Genomic DNA, 17,561 nt, shown 5'->3' on the forward strand with positions numbered 1-17,561 from the left:
ATGGGCTTGAAAAGATAATATCCCCCCTTATGCATTGTGCTTATTGTATGCCGGATATTGTTCTAAGCACTTTGTATGTATTTACTTATTTTTGGTTTAATCTTTAAACAACCCTGGGTGGTGGTAGAATTACTATCCCCATTTTATAGATGAAGACACTGAGGCACAAAGAGACTAAGGATCTTGCCCCAAATCCCACAGCTAGGGACGGAGCTAGGATTTAAATCCAGGCAGTTTGACTCAGGGCTGATGTTCTTGACCCATTATATTAGACTGCCCTTGCAAATGCAGATGAAGGAAAGTTGCTAACTATATTTGAAAAGACATGCCTAGCCAGCAGTGTCCTCTTTCAACCTCTTCCTCTCGCTGCGTTTCTGCCATGCAGCTGGCATCCGATGCACAGCCTTGACTGAGGAAATTATCACCACTGCTGCCAGAGAGATGAGAGGAGGCTGCCTTCCCAGGGATGGAGGGGACAGGCCAGTTTAGCAGGTGGAGGGGGAAGGGGGCGTTACGGTTCCGTCCTGGCTTCGTGAAAGGGTGTGGGGGATGGAAATGCCACTGCTTACGCTTCTCTCTCCAAGCTTTTCAGCCCTGTGAGGGACTTCTGTTAGGCCGTGGTTACCCAAGTGAGTGTGCCAAATCCTTCAGGAGAAAATCTGGAAAGTGAATAAGAATAGAAGAGCTTACAGTGTGGAACATTTTCAAGCAGGCAAGAACTTTGTTTTTGTGAAATCCTTTTGGAAGAGAAACTGCTAACTTCCTGGTTTAAGTAGGGAATCTATTTAGGCTGTAAATTAACAGAGTGAAACAATTTTATTATTTATTATTTAAAAATTTTGTCATAAAAAAAAAAATTTTTGTCACTGTGCAAAAGCAGCTAACTGGGAAATGGGAAAACTAAGTTTCAGGTCTGGCTCTGCCTCATACTATATGACCCTGGGCCTGCTTCCCCATTTGTACAAAGAGATATTCAAAATAAATCTAAGGGTCTTTATAATGCATAAGCTGCCTTCTTTAAAAAAAAAAAAAAAACTTATTCATTAGAGAGAGAGAAGCAGAGACACAGGCAGAGGGAGAAGTAGGCTCCAAGCAGGGAGCCTGACGTGGGACTCGATCCTGGGTCTCCAGGATCAGGCCCTGGGCTGAAGGTGGCGCTAAACCGCTGAGCCACCTGGACTGCCTGCACACAAGCCTTCTGTGATCTTATGGCCCATGGAACAATCAGGCTCCCAGAGCTACACCTTTCCATGGGCCCTCCCTGGATGGGAAGTGAGGAATAGGAGTCAGAGAGCTCTCACCCCTCCTTGAAGGTGACCAGCATTGTCATGTAGTGGGGTGCTGCCCTTCCCTGAGACGTAAGCGCCCAGGCCTCCAGGTGGTGGGGCCTGGCCAGATGATTGTGTCAGTGTAGCAGGGATTAGGGGTTAGGGGGTGGACTCTGGGGGCTCAGCAGCTTTCAGTGGCATGCCTTGCAGGCGAAGACTCCTCTCTCTCGATTCTCCCTTAGAGCTGTGCATGTGTGCAGTGGGACAGCAGCGTGGTCCATTCACTTGGTCGTATGCTAGCTAGGGGTCTTCAGTGGCCTTGTTTTCTCCACTGTGTTCACCTTGGCCCTGCTGGGGGGCAGCATTTGAGCACTCTGCTTCTTGCTGGCAGGTCTGATCTGTCTTCTGTGCTGTCTCACATTCCCTTGCAGTGTAACCAGATCCACCATGGCCTTCGTTCCGGCATTGTCGTCCTTGGCAATGGGAAAGGCATCATCCGGAACAATCAAATCTTTTCAAATAAGGAGGCTGGCATTTATATCCTGTACCACGGGAACCCAGTTGTGAGGTATGTATGCTGTACCCAGGCCATCCTCACCCATGGTCCCTTCTTCCCTCGCTGATCTCTCTCTTTCCTAATCCTTGGGTTTACTCCATTCAAAAACGTTTTTGTTTACTGAAACAACTGTAGAGCCAAACAAGCAAAGACAAGACTCCACGCTGATCCCACCATAGTAACACAAGCGCTTTTGTTTGCATTCCCTTCCAGTTCACTGTGTAGCCATTCTATTCAGCAGTCATCGCTGAGCCCATCTAATAATGATCACAAAGGTTAACAGGGGCACTCTGCTCCCCTGGAGCTTACTCTAGCATGGAGGACATGCATGACCAGAAGTAACTCTAGATAGAGACGGCATAAAGATTTCAACTCACCTGAAGTGTGTTCAGTTGAAAGTGGCCACCTAGGAAGCTGTGTTAAAATCCAGAGGCTAGGGGATCCCTGGGTGGCGCAGCGGTTTGGCGCCTGCCTTTGGCCCAGGGCGCGATCCTGGAGACCCGGGACCGAATCCGACATCGGGCTCCCGGTGCATGGAGCCTGCTTCTCCTTCTGCCTGTGTCTCTGCCTCTCTCTCTCTCTCTGTGACTATCATAAGTAAATTAAAAAAAAAAATTAAAAAAAAAAGATTAAAAAAATCCAGAGGCTACATCTGGCCTTAACACAAAGGCATGCCATGATGGATCAGCGGTGTGAGCTGCCGTCCCAGTTCTCATATGGGGCAGACTGTGATGAGTGCTACTGAAGTGCTACCAAGGGAGGAAATCATTCTACTCGAGACATGGGAAGGCCTCATTTACAAGGGGGCATGAGAGATAGAATTTGCAATATGTGTAGAACGTGTACTGTCATGGAGGTGGGGAGTGGACATTCCTACCAGAGGAAACAACGTGAGCAAAGGCAGCAGAGCACGGCAGCCTCAGGACTTACCTAATGGTACGCTGTGGCCCGAGAACAGGTGTGACACGAGTGGTTCGATCTTGCTTTAGGAAAATAACTGTCAGGCAGCCCCGGTGGCGCAGCGGTTTAACGCCGCCTGCAGCCCGGGGTGTGATCCTGGAGATCCAGAATCGGGTCCTGCATCGGGCTTCCTGCAGGGAGCCTGCTTCTCCCTCTGCCTGTGTCTCTGCCTCTCTCTTCGCTCTCTCTGAATGAATAAATAAATAAATCTTTAAAAAAAAAAAAAAGAAAAGAACTGTCACAGATGTGCAGCAAATATATTCTGAAGTAGTTTTTTCCCCCATGATTGTTTCATTTGTACTCTTCCATGTTGTTGCATGGCCTTGATCAGTTTTGGAAGGTTTCAGAACATTCCGTCATTTTGATAGTCCATTATTTTTTGAACCATTCCTACTGTTAAGCATCTGTTTTTCACTAGTACAGGTTATTGAAAACAGTGGTCATAGAGCTCTTTTTCCATCTTTTGCATTATTGCCTTAAGAGACTGTGTTTGTATGTATGTGTGTTATCCATTTAACACACATTTAAGTGTTTGCTCTCTGTGTAAGGGGACAGTGATATAGAAAGTGTGTAAGAACAGTCTCTGCCCCATAGAATTTAGTCTCATGCTGGAGACAGACACACAAATAACCATGGGGGAAGACACCAAGACGAGTGCTTCAGTAGGCCGTCGTGTAAGTGCCTAAGGAGCCAGCCACGATACCAGTTGAGCAAGTCAGGGAAGGGCATGAGGGGAGCTGATATTGAGTTGTGCTGAAAGGGTAAGTAGGATTTTGTGGTCAGAGGGATGGTATTCTGGGCCCAGGGGCAGTGAAATTCAGAGTATGTCCTGGTAATAAATGTGTGTCTGCCACGAGATGCCCAGGAGGTTGAGTAGAAGATCAGCCTACAAAGGCAGGTTAATGCTGGGACACAGACCTTGAGATATCGAATATGATATGCAGAGTAATGGCTCTCTTGCTACATCCATTTCCTAATCCTTGGAATCCATGAACGTGTTATCTTACATGGTTAAAGTGATGTTCCAGATGTGTTCATCAGGAACCTTAAAATGGGGAGATTATCATGGCTTATCCAGATGTAATCATAAGGATCCTTAGGGAAGCAGGAGAATGAGCTAGGAGGAGGAAATGTAACAACAGAAACAGCTCAGAGTGATGAGGCCATAGGCCAAGAAATCTGGGCAGCCTCTAGAAGCTGAAAAACAAGAAATGGATTCCCTTTAGACTTCCCAAAGGAACACACGTCTGCTACACCTTGATTTAACCCTGTAGGATCCATTTCCGACTTCTGACTTCCTAAATAAGAAGGTAATAAATTTGTGTTGTTTTAAGGCACTACATTTGTGGTAATTTGTTAGAGTAGCCATACACCAGTCTGGGAAGTTTGGACTTTACCTTGTGGGTCCTGGGAAACTGCTGAAGAGTTTCGAACAAGGACTATTACAGTCAGATTGGTGTCTTGGTTTTTAAAATAGAATCTCTTTGAGGGGCGCTTGGCTGGCTCAGTTGGTGGAGTGTGTGACTTTTGATCTTAGGATTGTGAGGTAGGTAGGTTGGTTGATTGGTTTTAAAGATTTTATGTATTTATTCATGAGAGACACAGAGAGAGGAGCAGAAACCTAGGGAGAGGGAGAAGCAGAAGCAGGCTCCCTTCAGTGAGCCTGATGTGAGGACTCAATCCCAGGACCCCGGGATCACGACCTGAACCAAAGGCAGACGCTCAACCACTGAGCCACCCAGGCGTCCCAGGATTGTGAGTTTTCCAGCCCATGCTGGGTGTAGAGATTACTTTAAAATCTTTAAAAAACAATGACAGAATCTCTTTGAGAGTATAGGTTGTGATGTTTATGTTTCTTTGTGATGGAAGGTAGGGACCTGGGGGAGGGTTTTGAGATCCCTGAAGTGGATCTCAGGATAAGGCAAACCACAGCAGGGTTTTTTGGTTTTGTGTTTTGGGTTTTTTTTTTCTTTTTTTTGCCAGTGAAAGTTTTATAATGTTTTGTGTTTCTTTTTTTGCCTTGGCTGTAAGGAAGCACAGGGCTCAGTTGGGCACATCTGCAATAAATGTCCCACCCTTGGTTTTTGGAACAGTGATCTCTCCCCTTTTCCTAAATGTTTTCTGATAGCTCTTCATCTTTATTTTGCCCTCCCTGTGTACACACACATACTTGTTTCTCCAAGTGGCCATGGGTTCTTTCTGGAAGTGAGATTTATATTGGAAACACACCAGCCGTGCATTTGCTGCTCTGGCACAGGTCTCAGAAATATGGATGAAGTGTGCCCTAGCCCAAGGACTGTCTGTGACCATGAACTCTAAAAATCCACAGTGACCATCTGCTGATTGAATTGTAATCAGATCAAAGCAGAGCCCTCAGACCTAAGAGCAAAAATAGGGATGTTTTTAGCAAATGATTTCACTTGTTCAACTCAAAAGCATGGTGTAGGTGCAGTTGACATGTGGCTTCCCTAGTATCCACACACGCAATTTGCTGGGGTTTTTTTCCCCAAAGATGTAAACTATTTGGACCCTGCCCTAAGAGATGGGAAAACTTAGCCAACTCCTACTCAGTGAAATTCTGTGAGGTGCCAGGCCCTGTGTTAGGCTCTAAAGAGCCAGATGAATAGTTGGACCTAAATACCTCAGCCACATGATGGGAATTAGGAGGGTTGCCTCCTAAGACAAGAGGTGGGTACCCTTCCAGGAAGAAAGGAGGTCACAGCATTCCTGTTAGTAAAAATAACAAATAGCAAATGTCTGTCCTCCAGGGATAACCCGATTGTGCTAAGTCCAGGTGTGACTGGCCTTGTTTTAACAGGCAGGAAACCAAGTTGCAGAGACTAACACAAACAATGCATGCCCTTAAACATGCTCAGGTGTCTGGTTTTTCATTCATAAGGCCTTTCCATGGCAGTGAGGGCTGTGTGTGTTTCTCTGAGCAGGAACGTGTTTTCCTGTATTTTCCGTATGTGGCTAACCCAGCCCGTTAGGTTTCACATGCACATTGTCTGATAATCTTTTTTCTTTTTTTTCCCCACATTGATATTCTTAAAACCCCCCTTTTAAGAATCTGCTTTTCTTCTTTTAAGGCATGTCATTATGTTGTCATTCAGTGGATGGGCGATTAACAGAAAAGGTAAAGAACAGCTGTTGGATACAAATAGAAGATTGTAGGCTCATTATAGGCAGAGAATGATTCAGGCTTTGGACACAAATCATGCCCAAATAAGCTTAACACAGTCTCCTAGGAATTCTTGACACTACCAAGACTTGACTTGTCACCTGGGTACCACGATGACATGCATTTCAAACTGTGTATGTGAGCAACAGTCAAGAGAGGTCACAGAAATGTGAATATTGTTGTACTTGTATGCCATAGTTGCAGGTTTATTAGTTTTGGATCAGTTTGTCTCCAGGATAACAGATGATTTTTAAATGCCTAGCTTGTAGGACTTCAGAAAATGCTTTATGCCCCTGTGGACTTGAGTCATCTGGGGAAGGGCACAAGAGAAGGTAGTCACCTTGGGCAGCCATTGACTTTGACACATGACATTGGTCAGGTCTTAACTCTCTTCTTCTTCCATTTTAGCGGGAACCACATTTTCAAGGGCCGTGCAGCTGGCATAGCAGTGAATGAGAATGGCAAAGGCCTCATCACAGGTAGGAGTGGGAACCTCCTAGAGCCGTGGCCAGCCAAGCAATCAGCAGCCAAGCCAACGTCCCTGGCCTTGCCCCCAGCCAGTCCTTCACCCTGACTACTGGCTTTTTCCTTTGAAAAGACGGCTAGCCCCTTAGTACGCCGGTTCCATGCACCGGCCATGCTTGTCACAAGGAGGGCCTAACAGGGAGAGAGTGTCTGCTGTCTGCCGGCCCTCTGCTCAGAGGAGCTCACTGTATGGCTCACATAACCCTGTCAGGAAGATTTATGGCACACAAACTGAATCCCTCCTCTTGGCGTTTGTATAGGCTTGTGCCTGCTCTGGAAATCCATCCCCATTTCCCCCCTGCCTGACCAACTCCTGCTCATCCTTCAGGTCTCAGCCTGAATGTCTTCCTCAGGGAAGCCTGCCCTGACCTCCCATTGTACACGCAGACACTCAGGGGACCCAGCAGGCATGCTCTGTAGGACATCTTACTTAATTTCTTAGTGATCTGTGTGTCAGTCTCCTTCACTATAAGGCAGTAAATTCTCTAAGATCAGGATCAAGTCTACGTGGTACCTCAGTGTAGCCTCAGCACAGAGAATAGCCTTACCCAGGACATAAAAGATTGGCCTGGTGAATTCCTCTGACTGAATCCAGACTTCCTTCATTCGTCAGACATTTATTGAGCACACACTCTATGCAGGAGGGGGGACACAGTCGTGAACAAAACAGATCTGTGAAACGGGCTCCCTTAGGTTCCTGCTGTTGGGCACTGACATTTTAGGAGGGGAAAACAAAAGCATGCACACACACACATATACACAAAAGAAACGTATCTGGGTGATATGTGCTCTAGAGATTAAGTAATAATTATACATTAATTTTATTTATATTTACATAAATATATATTTAAATTTTATTATATATAAGTATATAGTATATCAAATATATAATTTATTGAAATTAAAAAAAATAATTTATTGAAATTAATTAAAATAAGGTAATAGAGGAACTATGTGGGTATATTTAAGATTGTGTGGTCAGGGCAGGCCTTTCCGAGAAGGGGACATGCAAGCCAGACCTGAGTGACGGGACAAAGCCTGGGCAGAGAACCGGAATTCTGTGCGGAGCTGCCTGTGGAACGCAGCTGGCATGCCTGAGAGCAGGGACGGCACTCCTGTGACTGGGTGTGGTGAAGGGGGGCAAGGGGTGAGATGGGGTCAAAAAGGCAGGAAGGAACCGGGCACACGGGGTCTCTCGGGCCATTGAGGTCTGTCCAGCCATAGCGCTGGGCTCACCTTGGGCCTCTTCAGCCCACTCCCGCAGAGGTGGTGGATGAGGAGAGGGGAGCAAGGCTGCAGTCAGTCCTCTCCTGACCAGAGGGAAGTGGCTGGATTCTGCCCCCGCCCTCCAGGAACAGCCGCCACGACAGGCGGCCCTACCTGGCCTTGGGCCCGGAACTTCAAGGCCAGTCTATTCTTAGTTGGTCCCGAAGGCCACTGGATAGAGTGGGTCCTAGAGACACGAGAGCACAGGGTGCATACAGACCTTGCCCTGGAGGAAAGCCGACAGCACTCCAGTCCCTGCAAAGTCAAGCACCAGGCAAGATTCAGGGTGCTGTTGACAGGGTGCAGCCTGGGTGTCCTGGTCCAGAAGGTCCTTTCCAAGCTGTCCAATCCTCATGGCCACTATGGGTGGCCCTTGGGTCTTGATCCTCTCCTTTGCCTTTCCATAGAAAATGTCATCCGTGAGAACCAATGGGGAGGTGTAGACATCCGCCGTGGAGGAGTCCCAGTCCTCAGGAGCAACCTCATCTGTTTTGGCTACTCCGATGGCGTGGTTGTGGGGGATGAAGGCAAAGGGCTAATAGAAGGAAACACCATCTATGGTGAGGCGCCCATTCCTGGGGGAAGGGGTCTGGGGTCCAGCCCAGCCAGGGAGGCAGGGAGCCCAGGTTCCATCTCTAGCTGGTGAGTGCAGAGAAAGTCACTGCCTGTCCCTGGGCCGCAAATACGCCCTGAAGGACAGTGTCAGTCTCAGGCCACAGCCACACAGCCCCTCTCCGAATACAAAAGCCACTACTAAATCCCCTTGTAACCCAAGGGGTCAGCAAAGCAGAGAGCTTCATCCCCATTTAAAATAGCAGAAGGTGGGAGTTGTGTGAGGACAGGGCCATTGAGGCTCTGACGCATGGGCATCTAACTCTTACCTTTCTTCTGATCCAAAGAACTAGAAATCTAATAGAAGGGATCCCTGGGTGGCAAAGGTTTAGTGTCTGCCTTTGGCCCAGGGCGCGATCCTGGAGACCCTGGATCGAATCCCACGTCGGGCTCCCGGTGCATGGAGCCTGCTTCTCCCTCTGCCTGTGTCTCTGCCTCTCCCTCTCTCTGTGTGACTATAATAAATAAATAAAAAATAATTAAAAAAAAAAAAGAAATCTAATAGAAGAAGAACTAGGATAGCCCTAGAAAGGAGACTGTTCTCACTCATGTGTGACTTCGAGCAAAGCCTTACCCTCTGGACTGCAGCTCTAATAATAATAGCTGACATGTGTCCTTTGCTAGGTGCTTTATATGCACTATCATATTCAAACCTCCTGACTGCCTTCTGAGGTAGATACGGTCATTGTGCAGATGAGAAAACTGAGACACGGAGAGTCAATAATCTGCTCAAGGTCACGTAGCTAGGAAGTGGTAGGGCTAGGACTCAGAGGCCACCTCCATCTCTCTGCAGGATGGGGTTGCGCTGGATGAACTCTGAGGTCCCTTTGGCACTGTCCCTCTGGGCTTGTGTGCTTCTCACCTGGAAGTGTGGCCTTCACTGTTCCCAGAGCACTTTTACACCCTATGGGATGATTCTGGTTGTGAGACTGACCTGATTGTTACCCTCTTATATGAAGGAGAAGCCTCCAGTCATAGAGTGACTTACCCAAGGCCATTAGCTTACCAGGGCCTCCGTCTCCGAGGCCGGTGCCATCTTTGCTTCCCCTCTTGGGGAGGCACTGGGGCTGCCTCCCCCACTGCTCAGGGCCTGTGACCAGCTCCTTTTCCTGTCCCAGCTAATAAGGGCTGTGGTGTGTGGATGATGTCGTCCAGCCTGCCCCACGTCACCAGTAACCACGTCAGCTACAATGGCCTGTATGGAGTGGCAGTGTTTAGCCAAAAAGATGGTTCTGGCGAGTTCCCTGGAGGTCATGGAGCCCAGGAGAACTTCAGCGAGGACGGAGATGCCATCCTTTGGGAGCCGGAGCTGGAGAAAGATGACGACCCGCTGCGCCGGCCTGTCACCATAGCTCTCGTTGAGTCTAACAGTATTAACCACAATGGAGGTGAGTGTGTCCCTGCTCCAGAGCCTTCTGTGCTCACACTGCCGTAGGTACCCTTCTCGCTTTGTTGGTCATTCACCTGATACCCCAGACCTCTGGATTTACATTCTTCCCTGAATGTAAATCCATTCTTTCCTGACCTCCAGTCCTGCCTAGCTCTTGCTATTTCTGTTGCCTGAAATTCCCTTTCCCCCATCCACACAGCCCAAACAACTTGAAGTTCAAAGCCCACTGTGAATGTGCCCTCCATCCTTACCCTCTCACTTACTGGGGGCCCTGGGACGGGAGCTGTTTTCTGTGGCTGTTTCGTCAGCTCTGATAGGCTCTGAACATGAGGCAAGGAGCTGAACCTCACCGCTGTCGCTGTCAGTGCCCCACCAAGTCCCACACCCCACATACATGTTTCTAACTCATTCTAAGACACTTTGTCCACATTTTAACATCTAAGGACATGCATTTGCAATTGATGGCATATCATGGTTTTTTCTTTGTTATACAGAGAATAAGGGTTATCCAGTTATCTTAAACTGGATAAAAACTAACATTCATTCATTGTTTATTGAATTGAGGTGAGGGGGAGTGGTGGGAATGTACAGAGTTGATCCAAGGCCAGGGCTCCCGACGGAGGCTCCTGCCCTGGGAACAGCAGAGGGCAGGGAGAGTGGGAGCCAGCAGAAAACGAGTTCTGTCCCCTCCCAGCTCAGGGTTTTCCCCATATGGCCCTGTCTGAGGGACAGGCAAAGTCACATAAATTCACAGAGACTTGATTTATATTTGCTCTTCTCCATCAGGACAGGAGAAGTGGCAGGCAGGTGGCTAGAACTTGCAGACTCCTGGCTCCCCTAGGACCGCTGTTGGCCTCTGCACACCCCCTCCACCCCAGCACTGCCAGTGCCTCTTGCTCTCATGCTGGGTGCATGTCACCACTGGGGAGTTATTGTCCTCTTCACCCCCGGGTCCCCCTGCCACACTGTCTCTTCCTGACCAAGTCATGTGGCTCTAAGCCTGCTGATTTTTATGCTGCTTTTCTAAAAGCATTGTAGTGTCTCTAAGCATATACAATTCCAGATACCATTTTCTTTTCAAAATTCTAATATATTTTAGATATTTAGCTTATAAATTTTTGTATTCAAAAATTACAGAATTTCCCTTGTGAAGAGTATGTCCCAAAACAATCAGGAGGCAGATTCCAACTCTGTGGAGGTGGAATGGGCAGCTTTAACAGGTAATGAGCACCCCGTTGCAGGAGGTGCAAATAGCAGGAGGATGGTGACCTGGGAGGCGCGCGAGCACAGGAGGAGAGCCTGGGTGGCACGAGCAGCTGAGCCCAAGGAGTCTGGCATCACTTTTCTGTTTCCTGAGCACTTGTTCAGAAGGAACAGCACTTCCTTGTTCCTGGCTTTCCTCCTGCTCAGTTTGTCATCCGTCTTAAAAGACGTGTAACTCCTAGGGGCTGGTTCTAAGTGTCGCTGCCTCTTCTTCCCCACTTCTCTCCTGGGGTGCACAGTTCCGCGAAAGTTTTTCTTGACTACTACCCAACCCTTCCCCCCCATAGCCTCAGGCCTCTACGTCCAGAGCAGTGAGGCACTGCACGTCGTCACCAATGTGATCCATGCTAACGGGGACAGAGGTATCACCGTGGCCCAGAGCGGCCAGCTCACCCGCGTGACCAACAACAGCATCTCCTGCAACCGCCAGAGTGGGGTCAAGGTCGAGGCCCAGTGCAAGGTGGAGCTCCGGGGCAACGGTATCTATGACAACAGAGGTCACGGCATCATCACCAAGGGTGACAGCACCGTGGTCATTGAAAATGACATCATTGGCAACCGGGGCAGCGGGCTGCAGCTCTTGCCCAGGTCCGACACAAAGGTGTGTGTGTATGTGTGCATGTGTGTGTGTGTACACTGCGTGGTGCCAGCACAGGGCTCAGCCCTAGGACAGCCCTCATACTCTAGCTCCTGAGAAGCCCGAAGCACTCAGCACCACAGGGACGACATTCCTCCTGCCCACACCCAGCCTGGGAGACGCAGCGGGGCTTCACATGGGAGGAGCACATGCACTGAGTCCTGAAGGACAGACAGGAGTCCCCAGCAGGGAACCAGGGTGCGGGTGCTCCTGGGGGCATCTCTGTGGTCTCCAGGTCAAGCTCAGGGCTCTTTCAGCCCTCCCCTAACAGAACAGTCTCCCACAGGACCTAGTATGCAGTAGGTGGTTAATGAAGAGGTCCTGTGTGCACACTGCTCCCTATATACCCGGCATCGCCTTTTCCCCTTTCTCTACCTCAGTCCTATAGCTGGGCCGTCACTTTTTTCAAGAGGCTGAGGTACCCCTTTTCTGGACATCAGGGGTGCTCATGCCCACCCCCACTTCAAAGAGCACTTCCCACAGTATGTTTTGCATCTGCTCCCCAGAGGTGAGCTCTGAGCTCCCTTTTTTGGAAAGCACTGTACTACTGGGTGCTAGGGTTTTTTGTTGAGCCCGACGCACCCCGTCCCTGTACTTGGGAAATTACCATCCCAAAGCCTCTCTTTGGCTCTGCAGCTTCATGAGTAGTGACTTAGGCGAGGAGTAAAGAATTCATTGGCTCGACCTGTGAATACTGAGGAAGGGATGGGGGACACGCTGTTGCCTCGGTCAGGGTGCCAGGGTCCTTGCCTCTGGTACAACCTCCCCTCCCTGCCAGGCCTCTGCATGTTGCTCCTTCACCCTAGAGCAGCTGTCCTCTGCGCTGCACCTGGTAAGCTCCTGCAGCTTACCTGCCATCCCCTTCAGGAAGCCTGCCCTGATCTCCACCGCCCTTCCCTGAGCTCCCAGGGCTCAGTGCTGCCCTACCTAGTGTGCTCTCACCCCTCAGTTTTATAACTGATGTTTGCCTTATCTGGCTCCCCACAGTCCCTGAGGTATGACAGACTGACTGTCTCTCCCAGGTGATAAAGAACCGAATCCATTCATTCCGGGCCTATGGCATTGCAGTGCGGGGCCGTGCCAAGGCCCTGGTGCAGGAGAACATCATCTTCCAGGGCAAGACTAGCAAGACCATCTTTCAGCAGATCTCAAACAACCGAGAATGTATCCTGCAGAACAACAAGTTCTTGGTCTTCAAAAAAAAGTAAGTGTCTGGGGTCTGTCTGCCTGTGGTCTTCCAGAACCACAGTGAGGTCACTAAAGAAGCCAGGCCCAGCGACCGTGGCTCCCTTTGCTCCCTGTGGTCCTGCCAGCTTTCAGCCCTGATCAGGTCATGCCAGTTGGTGCTGAGGCCCTGCGCCCGCCTCCCTGGGAGGAAACGGGCTTTAAGAGTCCGCTGTGTGTGGCTGCAGACCTCAGCTCTGCCAGCCACTGGCTGTGGAACCTCGGGCAAGCTACTCACCAGCTGGAGCCTCAATGAAGTTCACTTACTAATGTCCGCATTGTGGCACCGATTTACAATAAAATCAGGTCCCATGACCTAGCAGACAGTCTGGGGTATTCCAAAAATGTTAACTACCTGGTGCTGCTGCTCTCACTTGGTTTTACTGCCTCTGCCTCTGTGTGGCACCATGGCTTCACACTCCTCTGCCCCGAACCCCTCACCATCCTTCCCTGTACCCCCTTTCAGTGATATCCCCATCTCTCCCCACTCTGTTCTGGCAGCAAGACCTCTGCGACCAACTTCTCCCAACATCAGAGTTCAGTCACACAGTTACTAGGGCCTCTCAATTCTGACACCTCCTCTTCCCAATGGCCATCACCCCTGTTCGTGTCTCAGCACCCCTCACCCTGAACTGTGGCCCGTTGCCAGGATGCTGTTGCACTTGTGTATGGATGGACTCGGTTCTGCTTGCGTGGTGCTCTGCTAGCCTGGTTACGAAGGTAACGATCGTTATCCCGGTGCTGGCGGTGTTACTCCTCCACCGTGAATAGCTGTCCTGCGGCGCCAGCCTCCTGCCTGGTCGCCCCGCCCCGCCCCACCCCTGCAGGCTGTCCTGTGCATCCTGCCAGATTAATCTGTCTAAATCAGCTCTGGTCATGTCACATCCATGGTCAAAAACCTCTGAGGGATCCCCCTGTTCTACAGTAGTGATCGCTATTCCTTTTTAAATTATATACAGTTTCAGTAAAAACAGTTTTGAGGAAACCTCACATAGTATACTTATAAAGTATTTTTAAAAAAATAGAAATTCTAATCTTTTCTGCCCACATCCCAGCAGATCATATCACGGACTCCCAGGAGTCTGCTTCCTCCTGCCTCTGTGGAGACCCCAGGATACAGACAGCGCAGACCTGTCAGCCTGGCATTATCCACTGTGCACCGTTGAGTCCTAATTTTCCTTTCCAGGCTCACTTTCTGCTTCCAAACTCGAATGCTGGCAATTCTTTGAACATACCTCCAGGCTCCTCACTTAGCCTACATAGCCAGCTTCTAACTATCCACACCTTTACAGTCCTTCTCATTGTAACATAATCATCATAAGAATGTGCAGAAGAGGGACACCCGGGTGGCTCAGCAGTTTAGTGCCTGCCTCAGCCCAGGATGTGATCCTGGAGTCCTGGGATCGAGTCCCACATCGGGCTCCCTGCAGGGAGCTTCTCCCTCTGCCTATGTCTCTCCCTCTCTCTCTGTGTGTCTCATTAATAAATAAATAAAATCTTTAAAAAAAAATGCAGAAGACACTGTCAGTGGCTTAAAGAATTTAGGATTTGGTATAAGAAGTGGTTCCTTATAACTCAAATGACAGAAAGCCCTGACCAGAGCTTTCCCTGACCCTTCATAATCTCCATAAGAACTCAACAACTTCTGTTCCCTATAGATTTATGGTTTCTAGAATGTCATATAAAAACGGAAATCATACAGTATGTAGTCTTTCAAGTCTGGCTTCTCTCACTTAGCCTGATGCACCTGAGATTTGCCCGTGGTGTCACGGTTCATTCACTCTTTTTGTTGCTGAGTGGCATTCCATCATATGGATGCACCAGTTTGTCCAACCATGAGCTGAAGGGTACGTACGTAGTCTCCAGTTTCAGGTGACTATGAATAAAGCTGCCATCCTCATGTGTGTCATACACCGGGATAGGGGAGGAATGGAAGAGGAGAAAGTCCCTGATGTTCTCCAGGTCCTTATAGAGACAGGGAGATTGAAGCTTATAGAGGGAACTGGTCCAAGGTTACGTGCAGAGTTGAAAGCACAGCTGGAGCCAGAATGCAGGACTTTTGCCTCAGCTCCACACGTGCCCACCTCCTTAAGCTGTATCACTAACTTGGAGGCAGGACCTACACCTGGACCCGGTGAGCTCGAGCCAAAGGTGAGATTGTCAGGGCATTCAGCAAATGCTCCAGACTCTCAGAGTTCATGGACTGGCATTTTGCACCTCCAGGTCTGACACATGGCGCCTGGTGAACCCACCAGCCCGGCCTCACCTGGAAAGCTCTATCCGAGGGCCCTCTGCAGCCCACAGTGGGCAGAAGGTGACAGCCATGGCGACTAGGATCACAGCCCGTGTGGAAGGTGGTTACCACAGCAACCGCAGCGTCTTTTGCACCATTCTGTAAGGATGGGAGCCGTGGAGTGGGGCGACTGGAGGGCTGTCCAGACTCCGGGAGCAGCAGCCCCACACCCCGCACTAGGCTCTGATGGGTGTTCAGCTGAGCCAGGAGGTAAAGGCAGCGTCAGGATGGAAGAAGCAGTATCTGAGGGACTTTGGGCCCCTCTTGGTCCTCTGCCTCCCTGAACCCCAGAGAAAACTGGCTTCCTGGGGATGAAGAGAGAGATGGGTGGGTTTCCTGTCACTGAAGTTCTTATAGAGGTTATGAAGAGTTGGGGAAAATTGATACTAAAGCTTTAGTTGAGTCTTTAAATGACAAGGAAGTTTTATTTTACACACACCAAACCTGGACTCTTGTCAGGAAGGAGCAGATGGACTCCTGAGGGAGGAGGTGATTCTGGTGGGGTGGAGAGAGCCCCAGAGGCTTCCCCTTTCCTGGACCCATCTTGATGCCTGCAAGGACACGGCCACCCCCTCCCGGCGGTCTGCAGAGGCTAGAGGAGTTGAAACTTGAACATGGACCATGAGGGGGACTGGGAGCCCTTCTGGAATGGCTGCCCCCGGGATGACCAGGGACATGCTGAAACAGAAGGGCAGTGTGGAGAAGGCCTCCTTTGGGCAGCCCAGGTGCCAGGCTGGGAAGGGCAGGGATGCACAAGACTCCACTCTGCCCTCAGGGAGCTCCCGAACTCGGGGCCTGCAGCGTGGGGGTTCAGAGTCTGCGCATGCCCCTACTAGCTGCCCCTCCTGGCACCAGACTTCTGGAGATGGAGGCGCCCAGGACCCCTTGTCTGTATCCGTGCTCTCATGGATAACTGCCTGCGTCACTGACCTACCACGGTTCCCCACTCTGTGCCTTGGCCCGTGCTCTGTCCCCTTCTTGGCATGCCCTTGCCATCTGCACCTGTCCATGTCCCGCCTAGTCTGTGAGGTTTAGCTGAGACACTGCCTTCTCCAGAGCTCCCCTCCCTACAGTGACAATGCTCTTCCTCCTCTGAGGCTCTGCTGCCCTTTCTCTGCTCCCTCTCAGGTACTGAGCACTTTCTGCCTTGCTTTGAAGTTTTCTGGGTCCATCCCTGTCCCACTCACCTGCCTGTGAGCTCCTGGAGAGCAGGACCAGGTCTCACGGTCTGTCCCCAGTTCCCAGCCCAGGGGTGGGGTAGGGTTAGTAGCCTGAGTGAGGGGAGGAAGGGCCTCCCAAAGGGCTTTACGGAACCGTACTGTGAATGTGTCAGGGTTCCAGCGCCAGGTGGGCTCAGATCTCACCCGCTTGAGGATGGGGGGCTGAATGCAGGACTGGCTCAGCCGGAGCAACCCCCCTACCACTCAGCCTTTCATGCAGGGCCTTCGCCAGCCTGTCGGGGTGGCTGTTGTGCACCTTGCCAGTGGCTTCCCAGGCTGGTTGTGCCAGGCCCTCGGTGCTGCTCTCCTGGGCAGGGTGGAAGGGGGTAGCTAGAGGGAGCCAGGAGCACTGGCTTCTCTCTGGGGACTTTGGGCACAAGAGCGCCGGCCCCTCCCATCCCCAGCACTGTCCTTTGCACTTCTCTGGTGGCCCCAATGTGAGTCGCTGTACAAAATGCTGCCTTTGTTATTTTGTAATGACTTTTCTGTGAACCGAATGCTTACGAAAATCTCTGCAACCAAAATAAAGTTATATATTTTAAAAGAAACCCTCTCGGGAGACTTTTCTTGGCCTGCGTACATGCTAGAATTCCCAGGTGGCTGGATGGAGGCACCCACTCAGCCTTCCCGAGGCACTGCTCCTTCAGCTGAAGGGGACCGATGCCCCCACGGCCTCGTCTGTTCAGCATATTCCCACAATTCTGGGTCCCAGGGTCTGGGTGGCCAAGTCAGGGAGTGGATTGCAGCCCCCCACCCCCTGGGCTATGTGGGGAGGAGCAGTAATGGTACCTGGAGTAGAGGACAAGGTTTTGAGATCATGAACTTGTTTTTCCCGGCTTCACTCAGCACCTTAGTTTTTGTCGTATCTGCATGCCAGCTGAGGAGAAAGTTAGTACTTAATATTTTTCTTCAAATTCTCTTTTTAAATTATTTTTCAGAAGAGTTTTATATTTATAGAACAAATGAGCAGACAGGTAGCACAGAGTTCCTGTATTACCCTCCCTGCCCCTGTGGTACCACACAAAGACTGTAAGATGGTCTGTCCATCAAAACCAACCAGTATGGGCTCATTGTTATTACCTAACATTAAAGTGCTACTAATGTAGTCGTTCTCCAATGTCCTTTTCCCATCTCAGGATCCTATCTTGGGGGATGCCTGGGTGGCT

General features: G+C 50.0%; 1 protein-coding gene across 5 annotated transcripts in view; it reads left to right on the forward strand.

Annotated features, from left to right (window-relative positions):
- Positions 1-16,931, forward strand: part of FBXO10 (F-box protein 10) — a 51,854-nt gene extending 34,923 nt beyond the window's left edge. For all 5 annotated transcript variants that reach the window (XM_041763439.1, XM_041763435.1, XM_041763436.1 and 2 more), the window contains 7 exons: positions 1,700-1,836; positions 6,374-6,444; positions 8,164-8,316; positions 9,487-9,756; positions 11,309-11,622; positions 12,681-12,862; positions 15,106-16,931. In XM_041763439.1, the coding sequence (XP_041619373.1) occupies positions 1,700-1,836; positions 6,374-6,444; positions 8,164-8,316; positions 9,487-9,756; positions 11,309-11,622; positions 12,681-12,862; positions 15,106-15,280 (1,302 nt within the window). In that variant the 3' untranslated portion in view covers positions 15,281-16,931. The remainder of the gene's footprint in view (positions 1-1,699; positions 1,837-6,373; positions 6,445-8,163; positions 8,317-9,486; positions 9,757-11,308; positions 11,623-12,680; positions 12,863-15,105) is intronic.
- Positions 16,932-17,561: the final 630 nt, after the last annotated feature.

This window comes from Vulpes lagopus, chromosome 7 (assembly GCF_018345385.1).
Source record: "Vulpes lagopus strain Blue_001 chromosome 7, ASM1834538v1, whole genome shotgun sequence".
In the NCBI taxonomy this organism is placed as follows: Eukaryota; Metazoa; Chordata; class Mammalia; order Carnivora; family Canidae; genus Vulpes; species Vulpes lagopus.